The sequence below is a fragment of the Acanthochromis polyacanthus genome, chromosome 1 (genome assembly GCF_021347895.1).
Source record: "Acanthochromis polyacanthus isolate Apoly-LR-REF ecotype Palm Island chromosome 1, KAUST_Apoly_ChrSc, whole genome shotgun sequence".
In the NCBI taxonomy this organism is placed as follows: domain Eukaryota; kingdom Metazoa; phylum Chordata; class Actinopteri; family Pomacentridae; genus Acanthochromis; species Acanthochromis polyacanthus.
This window is the reverse complement of record NC_067113.1, coordinates 42,121,517-42,138,863: the sequence shown is the minus strand read 5'-3', so window position 1 is coordinate 42,138,863 and position 17,347 is coordinate 42,121,517. Positions and strand designations below refer to the sequence as shown.

General features: G+C 39.6%; 1 protein-coding gene across 2 annotated transcripts in view; it reads right to left on the bottom strand.

Moving 5' to 3' along the window:
- Positions 1–7,372: 7,372 nt before the first annotated feature.
- Positions 7,373–17,347, bottom strand: part of lin7a (lin-7 homolog A (C. elegans)) — a 52,668-nt gene continuing 42,693 nt past the window's right edge. The window contains exons 4-6 of one of the 2 annotated variants that reach the window (XM_022218363.2): positions 16,648–16,857; positions 16,032–16,247; positions 7,373–9,355 (exon numbers count right to left, since the gene is read on the bottom strand). In XM_022218363.2, the coding sequence (XP_022074055.1) occupies positions 16,032–16,247; positions 16,648–16,857 (426 nt within the window). In that variant the 3' untranslated portion in view covers positions 7,373–9,355. The remainder of the gene's footprint in view (positions 9,356–16,031; positions 16,248–16,647; positions 16,858–17,347) is intronic. The other variant, XM_022218360.2, reaches the window with a different exon arrangement.

The window sequence follows — 17,347 nt, the reverse complement described above, 5'->3', positions numbered from 1 at the left end:
TCTTTATGAATAATTTTAAATTTTAACTTTACTCAGTTGTTTATATGATATTTAGAAGAATCTTTGTGTAAAAATGCCATGTGGTGTTTGGTTAAAGGCGGCCATGTTGATTTTAGGCCTGAAAACAGCAAAAATGTCAACAACAATACAAAAAGTCTCTCAATTATATATCGACACATTTAAGGGCAAGTTGACACCCTAAGGTTGTAATAATGATCATCTTGCTAATGTGTACCGATCAAGGTACAGTATTTCACACGTTTTCTCATATTTAAAGGGCATCTTGATCTCATAAAGAATGCTTAAAATGGGGTCCTCGGAGATTTAAATCTGCCCTCTGGCAAACTGTGTGATGTTATTATCTAAGCAAGGAAAGACAGGAAAGAGGGGAGATGATGTAGGTTCACTTCTGAGCTGTTAGCGAGGCTGGAAGATGTTCGCTTTGTTTGGTCGATCAAACAGATGATGGTGTCAGCTTTTACAGCGCTGATACTGCAGATTAATTAGATTTACAGTCTGTGTTCTGTCTGCCGTCTGCATGCAGCCAGACAAGTCAGGGAGTAGTGAAAAGAGGTCAAATTGTCTTGTATAGATGAAATATTTAATATAAAATAAATGCATTTGACTTCCCACAGCTTATAAATGTGTGTTTATCTTCAAATGTGCATCAATTTGTCCTAAATGAAAACATGAAATGTGATTTTCACAATGCATTCATTTTGTTTTTGCACAAAAAGCCCAGTTTTTCTAAAATACTGCCCATTTCCTACCGATAAATATCTCAACATCAATGGTTAATTATGACCTCTTGCTATTGAAATTCTAATATTTGTACCTGCAGGATTTCATGTCAGATACATTCATGTGTTTCTATAATGTTTGTGCGTTTTAAGTGTCTAACAAAGCAGCACAACACTAATATGCCTCATTTTCCCGTTTGGCAAGTCTTACATTATGAGACATGCTTTAAATGTAGCGTGTGTCCTAAATTATGTCTTTAATTAACATTAATTCTCTCTCTTTTCATTTTATTATAATTCTGCATGCCTATAAGTGGTTTCAGTGACATGAATTAGCTCATTTTTGGTGCATTTAGAGCAATGTTTTATTAATGTGCATGCTCCCTGTTAAATATACCAACGAATAAATGAATACAAATAACTGTCACGGTCATTTTCTAGACCTTATCGACCATAATGGACACCATGGTGCTGTTTAACCCGCATTAGAGCTCCTCCAAGATCCACATCGATGCACAAATTCAGCCAAAAATAGTCCTAAAGCTTCTTAAGTGAACATGTCCTCCTACACACAAGCACACTGCATAGATCCTGTAGAATCAAGACAAATGGAATATGTGTGAAATGCACAATTTAGTCATGTGAAAAAATGAGGACGCTCTGTGAAAGCCTGTATGTTTTTTTCAACGTACATGAAGATATGGATGTTTATAATCAATTTCAACAATACTGAGAGATTCAAGTCATGTAACTGAACAATTAAATCTGAAGAAAATAAAGGAATAAATGAGGACACCCCCACATTTATTCCCACTTCAAAAGGCTAAAATCACACACAGTTGTATCACATCAGGTGCACATGATTAGAGCATCGTTAGTCAGCATTTGGAAGAAGGTTTGCCCCATTTAAGCCTCACACACATTTTAGTGTGAAGTGTTTTAATGAGAATGAACACCATGGCGAGATCGAAGGAGGCTGTCAGAAAGAAGATGGTAGCAGCTTATGAGTGTGGTAAGGGATTCAAAAAGACCTCAAAATAATTTGAAATCAGCCATTCCACTGTCTGTAAAATACACTACAAGTGGAGGACTTGGAGAAGAACTTCCAGCATGCATGTCTGAATGATGGTCGTACAGTATTTAGTAAGTCGATAAGTTGAAATTTGCAGATGATACAAATTTATTTTGTTCAGAACCAGACATTAAAGAATAGTTGACTACAGTAGAAAAGGAGTTGAACAGGTTAAAGGGATGACTTGATGTCAATAAACTGTCACTAGATGAAAAGAAAACTAAATGGATTATTGTGCTCGGGCAAATTGTGAACTTCAGTTCATCCTAAATGGAGTTGAAATTGAACGAGTATATGAAACCAAATTCTTGGGAGTAATTTTAGATCATAGAAGCCACATATAGCATGTATAAAACAGAAATGATCTAAAATTATTGGTATTATTTACAAAACAAGCATTTTTTTTAGAAGAAATAGCTGCGTATTCAGTATTTCTCACTTATAATGCCACATATGTCATATCGTGTTGAGGTTTTGGAAATGCATACAGAAAACTCTAGAAAATAGTTATGAGAATAATAAATGAAGCTTTCTATCATGAAACTACTAATAAACTGTTAATAGAGTCTTGCAAATTAATATTTTTAGATACTATATACATATTTTTAGATATTGTATACTTTAAGACATTAGAAATACTATTTCGAGTAAAGAAATAGTATTCAACAGTTTTTAAAATGAAGAGAAAAAATGCATAATTTAAGAGGGTTGGGTGTTTTGAAAGAGGTAATATGAGAACTAATGTTAAATACAGATGTGTTTCATAGTTTGGAGTTATATTATGGGATGGATTTGAAACTGTGTAGATCTCTGAGGTTTTTTTTTTAAAAAAATTGACAGTCAAAATAATTAAGGATTACAATGTAAAATGACTGACGTGAAATGATTAAGAAGAAGAATTTAGAGTAAATTTTATGTATTTTTTGTTTTATTTCTTGCATTGCTGATGTTCTGGGGTATTTTATTTTATGGATTGTACAGGATAGGCAAAAACAAGCCTTTTTGTCAGCTGAATGTATAAAATTAAATTATTGTACTGTAATATTGTAGCCAGAACAAACCACTCATTCATTCATTCATTCATTCATTCATTCATTCATTCATGCCCAGACCTGACTGTCCTGTTATTTCAGTCAAAGGGTGTCCTAACTTTTTTCTCAGAATATAATTTTTGTTGGTATCTTTTATTTAATGAGTAAAGCGAGGCTACTTTTTGTTGTTTACCTGCAATGAAATCACCACATTATTAGACATCGATGTGTTGAACGTTCCTTCATAAAGAACTGAGTATTTAATGGGGTGTCCTAATTTTTCACACTGTATTTTACACACATTTTAAGTGTTTCTACGTTTTATTTTTCCTCCATTTCGTTCCATTTCCTCTTTTCCCTCTGAGCTGTATTTTTCATTTCGGAGGAATCACATCAATATTGACACTGTGAAACATGTATGATTCATCTCTGTTTAACTAGAGACACCGTTTATTTAGCAAATAATTAATCAATTCCTCCCTCAAACTGGGCCTCTGCCTCTCTGCGAAAGCTTTTATTTATTTATATATCTATTAATATACCATAAATCTTTTCAGTCATACAGAAAAAAAACAAATAATATTATGGAAAAAATAATAAAAATATGCATCCGGCTTCCATCTGTCACTTCCAATCTGATCCAGTCGGTGTGGGTTCAGTCTGTCCAGCTAACGGCGCACGCTGCTGCATATCAAAACAACACAGTAACAGGGTGAAGCCACAGATATGACTGTGAAAAACCATGACGAATTAGGAGTGTTAACGCACTCAGTGGGGACGTATGGATAGAGGATTATAAGAGATGAGAAGCTGAAGTTCAAATTAATGAAAGTGACGATGGTATCTGTTTTCCTTCATCGTCTTTGAAGGAGTCGTCACTGAGCCTTTTGTATCCATGCAACCCTGAGAAGGTGCTACACGCCGGCTCTCTTTGCTCCTGATTAACACCCACTGCCATGAGTGAGGGATTTGTCACCTGCATTAATGTCACCTGCACGCTTGACTTTTATCACCTCGGGCTTTTGGTCTTCTGCTGCAGAACCGCTTGTTTCATGGAGAGCGGCGCTAACAGGGGTTTTATTGCACCAAACAGCATGTACGACATGTCGCTTCTGTGCTTTCTGCTGTCACTGTTTGACTTCTGTTTACAAGGCTCTCTTTATTAGTTTCACTGTCTGCTCTTTGTACCCCGCTAACAAAGGGCCAATGACTTTCTGTTCCAGGCCTGAAAACCTAGAAAGACAATTCAGCACAGGAGGTTTAATCATGGCACCTTTAGGAACTGCACTTGGATCAATCGGGCAATCAGGGACAAACTGTCAAAGAGGAATTCACTGGGCCTCTGATTGCCTTGGGCTGAGGCTATCATCAGGGACAATGAAGCCATGTCCTCAGCCAGGTCCAACAATTGAAAACTTGCACATGATGATGAAATTCAAGGGAAGATTGTGGCTTTTTCATTTTCAAAACAACACAGTAGACTTTGCAAGCAGGTGTACCAGGATCTAAGCTAACATTATAGACCTTTTCGCAGTGACGTCAGAGTCTGGGACACGTGAACATACCTTCCTTAGCAACGCACGCCGCCATTTTAAGAGGGGGCAACAAAGTCATTAGCAACCGTGATTTGACCGCCGAAACCACACGGTTTTGACCCGGAGAAAAATGTCTGGTGATTATTTCGGAAATCTTGAGCCAAAAGCCAAGCTACGGTATAAAGAAAAAATAGAACTGGTTGGTTTGCAGTCATGTCCGTACCAAATTGCACTGGGATCATGGGAAAACGACCCTACTACGTGTCCAGATCTTCATTGGCACTCCATTTACGAGTACCTTATCAACAGCCCAGGCATCCACACAATGGAGAAGATGAAGACTTATAAAAGCCTGGACTCATACATTTTCTTTGAGGTATGCTTATATTTATACGTTTTTGTGCATACAGGTCAATGTCAGAATGATAAATGCCATGTAAGATACGGCTACACCAGCTCCGCTATGCTAAGCTAATGTTAAGCTAACGGGGTGAGCCATTACACCTTTTGATTTCAAGTGGAAGTAGTGTATGTATATTAGTTAGATGTGCATTATCAAAACTAAGAGTCAGATACCTGTAAATGAGCTCTACCCACCCTAGGCCCAAGGATATGAGGTGCTAACAATAATGAGGACAATGCTGCTGATTACAGCATAGTAGTTAGCAGAACGAAAGGGAGGAGAGAAGGTTTAAAAATAGCAGTGTGAGTAGAAAGACCCCTGACTTTTTGTGGGAAGCACAGCTAGCACTAGCCTAAGCTAAGTAGCCAGCCCTCAACATTTCAGATATTTATAGACATCATAAGCTGCAGTCAATTCCAGCCACTTTCAGTACAAAAAAAATCGCTAATATTCTATTTGTAAATAAAAATATGACGAGAAATACAGGGAATATTGGACGCCCATCGCGAGGTGCATTTCCTTGAAAACGACCTATTCGTGGATTATATACCGACTTCAAGACATGTTTTGGACAAAATATGTTACTGGCTTGTTTCGTCTGGATGTCCAAGGTTGGATTATGGCCGTTTTTTGTGGAATATTTCATCTGTGTGTAATAATGAACCCGGAAATGTGAGTCGCGCTGTGTATGTTGAAGCCGGGTATAGAGAACGGATGGATGGATATTCGTTGTTTGTCAGACAAATGTGTTTATATTACCCGCTGTGGTAATCACATCTGAAAGTGGTTTATACCGGCGGATTCATGAGAATCTAAGCTTTCCATCGGCGTATAATGTTTGTATAATTGCGTTTGCAGTTTCAGGCAACTGGTTAAGCTTATTAATTAATAATTTCAGAAAATCAGTTAGGGGTAATAATTTCATGAAACACAACATACCATTGACGAAATGCTGACTGCAAACATAGGACCATTTTGACTGTGGGCTTCATGTGGTTCCATTATTGTTAATCCGCCTCAATGCTGTGAGCCATAAAGTCCTTTTCTGGCCCTTTTCAGTCGGAATCCTGTAAAAGGAAATGTTCTTGTTGCTCCATGACTGAGAACTACAGCCAAAAACAGCGCAGGTGTTGGGCATATCTGCTTTTGGTCGTTCAAATCGGGAGGGAAACGTGGGAAAGTAATGGTCGTCAAGGCAAAGCATACCCCTCTTAAAATGGCGGAATCGCGTTGCTAGGGCCGGTGACCGGCGGTGACGTTCGATGATGACGTTTTGGAAAAAGGTCTATTGCTGCAAAGGGACTAAACAGATCAAATACTTTCTGCACTTCTGATCAGACCATCTAAAGATGTAGGCTCATCTGAAAAACAAGTTGCACATTCTAATATTTCATTGGACTGCCTTTAGCTCTGAGAAGGATGCACATTCACTGTGGCATTGTCTGGAAAAGGTTCTGCAAAGTCAAAGCATTTATTTCAATCCAGAGATGCATCGATTTTCTACCCAGATCTTATACTGATGATGGGAGAGTCACACAAAGTCTTTTCCAGAACATCCCAAAGATTCTCAGTGAGGCTGAGGTCTGGATTCTGTGGAGGTCAATCCATCTCATGCTCCCTGATCCACTCATTCTCAATGTGAGCCCCATGAATCCTGGTATCATCAGGAACATGTCCATGCCATCAGGGAAGACCATTGATGTAAAGACCTGGTCATTCAGGTAATCAGCTGACCTCATTCTTTGGGAACATAACGTTGCTGAACCTGACCAACCCCAGATCATAACCCTAACCCCCACAGGCTTGTAGACACTAGCCATGATGAGTTCATCACTTCATCTGCCTCTCTTCTTACCCTGATGCCCCCATCACTCTGGAACAGGGTAAATCTGGACTCATCAGACCACATGACCTTCCATTGCTCCAGAGTCCAATCTTTTTGCCACCCAGCAAACTGAAGCCCTTTTTTCTGCTTAACCTCACTGATCAGTGGTTTTCTTAGAGCTACACAGCTTGAGTCCCAGTCCTTTTGAATTGTGGGTGTGGGAATGTTTTTACTTTCACTATTAAACATAGCTGTGAGTTCTACTGTTGATTTCCTACGATCATCTTAGAGTTTGTTCCGATCACATTTGTTCCTTGAAGATGATGGTTCTCCACTATCCTTCAGGTTTTAATAATGCATTGGATGGTTCTTACCCTGATTTTAGTAGTTTCATCTCCTTAGTTGCTTTCTTTGCTTGATGCAAGCCAATAATTTGATCTTTCAAAGACAGATTGACATCCTTTCCACGACCACAGGATGTGTCTTCTGACATGGTTGTTTAGGAAATGAGAAGCTCCTCACTGCATCAGCTAGAGTTAAATAAGCTGTTGTAGCTGAAACGTATTCATCACTGCAGTAATTATTCAATAGAAGCCTCTTACTTATTTGCTTAGTTAAATCCAAACGGCGATTTTTTTTTTTTTTGGACATGCAGTGTATATTTTTCTGTATTCTTTCCACAAATCAGTCACTAAACCACTAATTAAGTATTCAATCATACCAACAACATGCAACGCAGGATATCACAAAAGAGTCGACCAAGCAATCACTGTACACAAGCACATAGATTTATTTATACAAATATAGTATGTATAACAATTGCATATCAACAGTTTGTTGTCTTTTTTTTAATCTTTACGGTAAGTGCAGGACCATCAGCTTCAAAAATGCAAGTCAATTAAGAAAGAGTACCTGTGATTTAAAGATACAAAAAGGGTTCTGTCATATTGAGATGTACTGTTTGGAGAGTGAGCGAGAGACAAAAATGTCCGAATATTACATAAAATCTGAGCATTAAAGCCACTTAATGCAAAGTAGACCTTGACGCTGACAGGATTTGTTGGGAAATGGAGAAGACTTTTGCGCTTCTGGAGTTGAAATTGTGCAAGTAGATGTAGTGTAAACCAGATAAGGTTGGAATGAAATCATCGTTTACTATCAGTGAATCCAAAAAGCCATTCTGAAGACATTATCTGCACCGTTTCCAACAAAAATGCAACTTTTTTTTAACATCAGCAGCTCTTACACTAGGGTGTTACTAGCATACAGAGTGTACTTGGTCTCTCACGGGGGAGAAAAAAAACCCTCTGGTATTCATTTAAAGTTAATTGATGGGTTTTATGTTCTGGATAAACTGAAAAAGGAAAGTTTCAGTGGTGAAGCCTGTTTGGTTGCACGAACAAAAAGAAAAGAGCGCCACCTACAGAAAATGACCAAAAAAAAGAATATCAACAAGAAACACAAGAGAGGCAAAAGATAACAAATAAGTGAACTCTGGGAAATGCAGAGCAAAATAAGAAAAAGAAAAAACTAAAGACACAACAAGGAGCGCTTAGCACCAGAGATGGAGACAAAAGTAAATACAGTCCTGGCGGATTACCACTTTATCTCTTGGTTGGGAGAGAAAAACTGATTTCTCTTACAGATACAGAGGAAATAAAAACATCCCACTCAATCTCAACACTTCTCACAATGATTGTCCAAACAAAAATACAAGGAACAGATCCACATAACCTTATACGATAAAACATCTGAAATAATAATCTGAGGAACAATAAAACTTTAAGTTAAATCTCTTATCTCATAAACTATAAAATACACAGGTTCTAAAAAATAAAGATAATTCTAGCATCTGTTTTTAAAGTTTAACTCCCACTCTGTTGGAATGAAATGGATGACATTCTGTTAATCTGTCGGGAACAGGACACTGAACCTCTTTGTAACATACATTTTCTCGATAAATTTCAGTTGGGAGTAGCTTATAAAGTCTTCTATTAATCGCAGTTATTGCACAGGAATTGTACATGCCGCCCGTAAATCAATAATCTCTTCAAATGGCAGCGATCTGGACTGAGAAGCTGCCGTACAGTGCATAAGACCCAGTTTGCTTTCCAATGACTTCTGTGTTCGTACTGTGTGCATTGGATCATGAATTTAGTGGTTGAAAACTGAAGAATGTGTGTTATTGCTAAACCTACAAGATACAAAATCCTCTTCTTGCTACAATATAGAAGGTAAAAAAGAGTTCACGTTTATCCAAAACAGGACAAGTCTGACACGTAAAAGAAACCGATGGTCATTCATACGGAGACACAAGCACCAGTCGAAGAATCAATAGAAACACCACTGTACAAATGATATCTATGGTGAGAATGGCAAAAAGGTTCCACTGCGCAATGGATGTAAGCAATCAAAATGGAGGACTGTAAACGAAACGACAAACACAAGAAAGGGAGCGTCGGTAAAAGTCACAGGGGAGGAGAACTTAGAAAAGGGCATACAAAGTTAAACTGGACGACTTTCAGTGTTAGCCTCCCTCATACTTGTTTTTCGAAGCACCAATTTCAGGACAAACGCTCTCTTTGTTTTTGCTCAGTAATCGGCGGTACACTGGAAGGGAGAGAGAGTAAGTAAAAGAGTCTTGTACTTGTTGGTTTTCCTCCGTGACGGGGAGCTTCCTTTGGGATCCTCAACACAAACAGATCCGCCTTTTTTCGCTCTCCTTCACTTCTTCTTCTTTTGGAACAACCTGCGGGTCATTAAAACGAGAAAAACAAGCTGAGAGCAATGCCTTTGTGCTAGACCGCAGTTCAGTCCAACAAACAGGGCTGCACTGAAGGTAATTCTGTATTGATAGACGCTTTTACTAATCGATTAAAACCCTCAGAACCCCAAAATCCACTCCCGGGATTGAAAGACATGCTGTTGCATAAGAAAAATCATCAAAATCACCCCGTTTATCAGCAAGAAAGGGTAAAAACTGAAAAAATATTAGGATTTTAGTCTTTCTTATGGTCCCTGAACTGCTCATTACAGTATGTGTCTGTCTGTCCGTTACTCAAAAGAGCTAGAAACAGTAAAAATCATGTTTCTGAACTTTCCGACTTTGAACCGCTTATTACTCCACTAAGGAATGCGGTGGAGTTACGTGACAATCGGCGTACGTTTGTCTGTCTGTCTGTCTGGACTAACGGATTTGGATGATATTTTCAGGGAAGGTCAGAAATGACATAAAGGCCAACTGATTAGATTTTGACAGTGATGTGGCTTATAGTCTGGATCCACAGATTGTTAAAGATTTCGGTATTGTGAGACAGCGGTATGGCGTCCCTGTAACCATGACAACAAGCAAACACTACGTCAGTTGCCTGTTGACGATCACATGATTGCAATCCTCCTACAAATCCACCACTGCGGACAACGAATGTTTATTAAAATCTAACTGTGAATAATTCCTACTTTTTAAAGAAGTTCTTAATAGTTTGAAGACATTTTAAAATCATTTTGGACACATTTTTACTAACTTTTTTAACACTTCTCAGCCATCCTAGACATTTAACTCCTTTTGGACAGATTTTGAACAGCTAAGGAAGATTTCTTGAGCAAGTTCTAGACAAATTTGAGTAATTTCTAGTCCTTTTGAACATATTTCGGGTAATTTTTGACAAATTTTTAACAATATTTTGAGAACACACTTGTTTTCTGAGATCAAATTTGAGTTATTTTGGGCTTGTTTTTATTGTTTTTAGTCATTTTTAGAACCCTTCTAAGCCATCCTTGATGTTTAACTCCTTTTGGACAGATTGTGAGCAGGAAAAGAGGATCGTCTGAGCAAGTTCAGGACGAAATTTTGATTTGTAGTGTCACGACGTCACTGTAATTATGACAAGAAATGAACGCTACATCAGCTGCCTGCTGACGATCACATGATTGTGATCCTACCACAAATCGACCGTTGCAGATTTCTGCCATGAATTTTTTTTTCAAGATTTCATTGGAAATGATACGACTGAGCAGTCTTGGCGGAGTACTGCACTTTCTTGTTTGTGATGTGATGTTCTGCAGAGAACCCACAACACCATTTGCTTAAAGTCACAATAATGAATCCAAATCAAATTTTCTAGATGTAACAACTGTTTGTTCTAGCCTTATTCTAAAAAAAAACAAAAAACAAAACTAAAATTCTGTGTTTCTTGACACAACTGTGGAGCCTTTAGTGACTCAACACATTGCAGTAATTCTGGTTCTTTTGGCTGAACTGGGTTGAACTGCATTCAATGTTCACACCAAGCAAATGGAAGAACAGTATGAAAAGTATTTAAAAATGTAGGAAAGTAACAAGCATTAAACTTAACTTAACTCACAATATTTGAAATTCTACTGTATGTATGTCTGTGAGCATCAGTAGATGCAGCACAGAGTTCTGCACAGCATTTTATGATTGAGGAAACTCTCTTTGCCTGAAACACCTCCATTAAATTCAGAGTGTTTGTGGTGCCTTTAAATGGGGTCGTGTTTGCTGAGTCCACGCCAACGCCCCCCTCTTGTGGTAAGCACAACCTCGTAAGTGGAAGCTCCGAGTTCACCAGCTGTGAGGCGTTTGCTGACGTTTTCAGAAATGGTGGAGGCCGCAGAAGTTTAATTATCAGTGCACTGTAAGTTAAAACGTTGCGATTTTAGTCTTATAGATGTTTTCTTTTTAATTTGAGTCCTCGTCTTCTCATTTTGCCTCTGCGTTTCAAACACTGCTGCTTGTGTGGGAGAGCAGAACTGAGCACAACCATTTAAATCATATTTTGCATATGTTTAATATGAATGTGGAAATTTATATTCACAAATGCTAAAGGGTATTGATAATACATATCAGAAGATTGCAATGGGAAATGGACAAAAGCCAGAATTTTCACATGATCACAAACCAATCTGAGACATTTAAAAAAAAAATACGACTTGTAAAAGAAACTGGACACACACAAACATAGGATTGTATGATTGTAGGCAACCACACAGGGGCTGACAGGATAAGAGAGTCAGCTGCAGTAGCTTGCTTCTCTCACACTGATAAGGGAGATTCTGGGATGCACGATGGGCAGATTAGGAACTGTATTTGTGAAAACACAAGACTTCTACGCCTCCTTTGCCCTTGAGACCAGCTCTGCTTTTTGTGTTCTCTGAGTAAGCGTACAATAAACCTACAAGTGGACTGAAGTAGAGTGACTTTGGTAGTCAGAAAATACCCCACAGCTTGTTAAATAAATAAAATGAACCATTCCCTAGAAGCAGTGTACATGACTTCACATGTCGCAGTCATGAGTTGAAGAAACCATCTACACACTTATAATAAGGAAGGAAGGAGCAGAAGCAGTATTTCTTAGATGGGTCAATATATAATTGCGGGACTTTTTGTATCATAGTTGACATTTTTGCTGTTTTCAGGTCTAAAATCAACATGGCCGCCTACAACCAAACACCACTACATGGTATTTTTACAGAAAGATTCTTCTAAATATTATTTATAAAATTGAGTAAAATTAAAATTGAAAGTTATTTCTAAAGATATTGTCGTAAACCTGTTGACATGCCATAAACCTAAACTTGACTCACACACTACTTTATATTAAATAACTCAGAAAGCCTTGGAGACTTTCCAGTATTTTCTTCAGGAGGAAATGACATCACGTGAAGCAGACAGGAAACGACAAAATTGAGACACAAAACGACAAAAATGAGACACACCAGTGGAGCAGGTCATGTGATCTGGAATTGGCCTCCTTGAGAGGTGTTTTTGTAACGGGGAACTTAGTTGAAAGTGGTATAATTTGTCATTTTCATCTAAAATTTGATATATTTCCAAAACAGAAAGATCTGTCATGATTATGTCAACTTAATAAAAAGAGCACAATCAAAACTATTTTTGAATAATCTCATTTTATTTTTGTTTAGCGAATTAGAAGGTTGTTGTTATTAAATTTGGACGGTTATTTAGTTGACATTTTAATCCAATCCAATCCAGCTTTATTTTAGTGTTAGCCAGTCATATTTTAGTGATTTTTTTTTCAAGTGATTGTTTCCTTCATAAAAAATTATGGAATTTATAAAGACGTGATCATTGAACATATAAAACAGTAGTTTTTATTTAAACTGTTAATAAAAATGTATGCATATATCCCTGTTACAGCCACAGGTAATTGTGTGCCGTCTGGATTCCTGCTGGGTCTTTGGGGAGATGACATGTGCAGGCTCAGCTGTGGCCTGTTTCAGAGCTTCTCTGGAGCTCCAGCTGCCAGCTGTCTCCACTGATGACTCCAGAGTAGACGACCTGCACTCCAGCCTTGTTCTCCCCACCTCCTGACCTGTCTGATTGGGCCACCATCCGGTTCCCTTCCACCTCCAGCCAACCGGGCACAGCCATCCCCACACCTGCAGAGTATATAACTACTGGTGTTTGCGACCAGTCCACCTTGGTGCCTCTGTCTTGTCCTGTGTGGTCCTTCAGTCTGTACATACTTGTGGTTGGCGCTACAGACAAATTCGAGCTTCTGTTGGCGGCTGCTAATTTTGTGTGGAGTCCCAAGTCTCAGTAGAGACTGAAGCTCCAGTTAGCAGTCTGCCAACTGTGTGAAGAAGCTATTCAGTATTGAGTATTTGTGGGGGCACCAGTTTTGTTTTGTTCGTTTTTGTTGTGGTGGCTGTTGCTGTTCAGTTGTTTTATGTTAGCTAGATTTAGAAACTCTGTTAGCCTTCAATTTGTTATATTCTGCTGTTTGATTTAGCAACACCCACCAGTCTGAGTTCTTCGTATGATCACTTTTTTTGTTCAATTTGCCACTAAGCAACGCAATTCCTTTACCCCAACCATTAGCATTTTTGCTGTATCCAACCAACCCTAGAGATTAGATTGTAGCAAAAAAACCCACAAAGTCACCATAAAGAGACACAGAATTACCAAAGATGGTGCAAAATAATTAAAAATGGAGGCAAAGTCACCACAAAAGATGCAAAACTTTCCACAAAAACACACAAAATCACCATGAAGAGGCACAAAGTGACCTCAAAAAGGTGCAAAATGACCACAAGGAGATGGAAAAATATATACAAAACATGCACAAGACCCCAAAAAGATGCAAAATGGTCACAGAGGAGATGCTAAGTAACCCCTAAAAGGTACAATCCCATGGACTTCAAAAGTCCCTCAGTTATATAGTGACCCATATACGCTATTCAGATCATCATCTTCTAATTACTGACGAACAGATTAAAGCCACAGCTAGTGGGCTTTGTGTTTGTGTGTGGTGGACAGACAGAGGAAGACAGACACAGTGGGACAGACAGGGAGAGAGACCGGTGGATACCAGACCGACCAGTGGCTCATGTTGCACTCTCGTCTGCTTGTGCGTGTCACTTCAATCTCTTGGCCGCCAAAGCAAATCTCTGCGGTCGGCTTGCCGGCATTGATAAAACATGACCCCTGCTCAGTTGCCTGTCTGTAGCTCCACCACAACACACTGCTACAAGCTCCCAAATACCTTCCCAAGCTGCAGCGCGCCAAGTGCAAGACAAGAGATACGCCTGGGGGATTTACCATCAAACGGGCGATGCCACCGAGATCTTGGACGCGGACCCGCCTCCAATACATCACAGAGGCGCTTAAATAATTTGAGCGGAATTAGGCGTCGTATTGTGTGATTTAGGTTCATGGTCTGATTAGTGTCTGCGGTGTGACTGACAGTGCAGAGCTTTGTTCTAAATTTGGGTTGCATTAATATTGTCCATCCAGCTTTAACTTGCATTCAACAACAGTAAAGGCTTTACCTGCTTATCCACATACCTGCAGAGCACGAGCCACAGATGTAATCGGTTTTGAGCTTGAATAATTTACAACCCTTACAACAGAATCGCTGGCAGAACACAGAAGAAGCGGTAGTGTTTGCACAGAGCACACTGGCTGCTCAGTTTGCACAATACACCGCTGAGGTTTGAGGCTTTGTGCTGGGATGTAGCACCTGCACACGAGCCAATAAAAGTGCTTGCATGGCAAAAGAGAGTGTGGCGAACAAACCTCAAAAGCAGAGGTGAACTTGCTTCCACTTCACTTTTTCTTCATCCAAGTTCTTTTAATGTTTGTTTCATTGTGTTACTTTTTGCACTTTCTGCAGCTGAACACATGACAAACAACGTTCTGATCAAGACATACACGGTAAATGTGTTTTATAGTCAAAATAAGATGTCTGAAAATATGTGAAAGTTACTAATGATTCTGCCAGCGGGAATTTTTTTGACTGTAAAAGCCTAGTCACTTTGAAAGAGGAACAGCTGGGAGGGCTAAGCCTGAGGCTCTGCACGTGCTCACACAGAAAAAGATAAAAGTTAATACTATCTGTGGATATTTCCCTAGCCCTGTTTGGATTGTTTTTTTCATGCCAGTCCAAAAACAGCAGACACTTGTGATCTCAATCTGCACCACAGGGAAAAAAAAATCCATGTTGAAGCTGAAAGATAAACTGTGTTCATTGCAGTTTGACCTCAGACATATGAACAGCCAAAATAAAGCAAAAAGCCATTAGAGCAGAGCTTTACAGTGATTTTACACTATTCTAATTTTAGGTATTCTTTTAGGAGATACAGCTTGTAGAAGACCAACACATGCTGTATGAACTTTAATTGACAAATTCATGACAACGAGCTGACAATACTTTCAAGCCAGAAACTAAGTAAAGATGAAAAGATGGATACAAGCCTTCCTACATGTTTGCTAAATATGAAGCCGCATCTACACTGGCATTTTAAAAGCTCACAATGTCTGCCTGTTTTTGGATCACAATATGTTCTGTAATAATTTTGTGGCAAACAGCTTAAAGTTCCAAGAAGAGTTAGTTTAGAGCAGAAACGGCTGTTATTTTGCTAAGTGTCTCTTGCTTGTAGGAACATACTGTACAAACATTAGAGCGGTATCGATTTTCCTACAGATTGATGTAAGATTGACTTAAATCAGTCTGTAGGAACGGAACTACAACCTCAGTCAAGGACCCCCTGTACTTATTGGGTGGCGGGAAGAGGGTTTGGGAGGGAGAACAGGGAGGGAAAGTTTGCTTTGTTGCATGTAATAGCATTTTACTGTTTGATTTGCTAGAATTTGCAAACAAAAAATCTAATGAACCAGCCAGCAATCAATGGTGGATTGGTCTCACGGGTCACGATAATGTTAATCCCAGCTTGTGATGTTAGTAGTTCTCGGTCCTACAACAGCAAAAGGCTTTTAGTACAACTCTCGAACAACTTTTCCCCGCTGTGAGTTGGTTCTTTGGTTGTTGAAATGCCATGCTTCGAGGTGAGGCAAAGCCTCTCGCAAACTATCGTGGTGGGAAAAAGACTTCCTGGCTTCCACCTCCCCCGGCCCTCACCCTTAAAGCAATGAAGCGCCTCACCTACGACATGTGGTTCTGCTGAGAGGCCAGGTTTTGCTGTTGCTGTTGCTGCATGAGGAGCTGCTGCTGCTGACGCCGCCGGGCCGTGCGCAGCTTCTCGAAGCGAGCCTCCATCTCCTCCAGCACTTTGGGGGTGTAGCGGACCACCAGCTTCACGCTGTCCTTGGCCGCCTTCAGCAGCTCCACCGCCTTCTCGTGGTGCTCTCCCTCCACGCTCTGCAGGGGGTTTACAGAGACGGAGAAGGAGAGGAATTTTAAAGGGATCTGATTTTAATATATATTTAAAAATAGCAACCCCTCAAAGGAATAAAAGGATATTTCCTCCATTTTTAATTCCCTGTGATTGCTTGGAATGAGTCTGGTTTTTCTGTGGGTTTCTGCTCCTTACTCAAGACGTGTGCAACATTTTGACCTCCGCTGATTGTTGGCTAACATATCAAAGTATATGAAGGACACTTTGTGAGAGGCTGCCGCTGAGGATATATATATATACAGCATTTTGAAGGCAGGTTTAAATAATAAATAGGCACAGAGAAAGTCATCTACAGTCTCCCTCCACTTTATTTGTCCTCACTTCACATATGCTATATCAAAATGAAAGTCTGCTCAGACCTACCACGCCGTTGACAGACAAGAGCTGGTCTCCTCGCTTTAGGCCGCCGTGCCTCTCGGCCACGCCTCCGGGAATGATGCGGGAGATGTAAATGGGCGAGTTCTGCTCCTTGCCGCCCATCACGTTGAAACCCAGACCTTCCTCCGTCTTTGGAAGCTCCACCACACGTGGGTGAGAGTGACCTTCACTGGCTGCGAAGGCGGCGACTGTAGCCTGAAGGAAAAGAAGTAAAACACGGTCTGATGAGTTTGCACTGAAATTCTATACACATTCTTGTACATGCAATATTTGAGTTACACTAGTTCAACACAAGGTTCATCCTGAGGTGTATATTGATATTTTAGTGCATAAAGCATGAAGGGGAGAACACACTTGTAGATATACTTTGGCTATCCATTGCTTCCTGACAGTGGAGTGTTGGATTTTTCTTCATTGGTTCTCAGAAAAAATCTCTGCTTTTCAATGCAAAAACATATCTGAAGCGATGTCAAAAGCAAACCAAACAAGTGGAAATACAGCCTTGATCTTAGTCTGACTTACCAGATGTGGATTGTGGGTATAAGCCTGACATTAGCCGCACATTTTGTGTGAATTTTTTCGTCCCTTTCTGCTGCTACAAATCCGCTCAACAACAACCTCTGAGGAGCACCCTACCTCAAGGGACATTTCAAGTTGTGCCAATGGTTTGGATCGTGGAATAGGT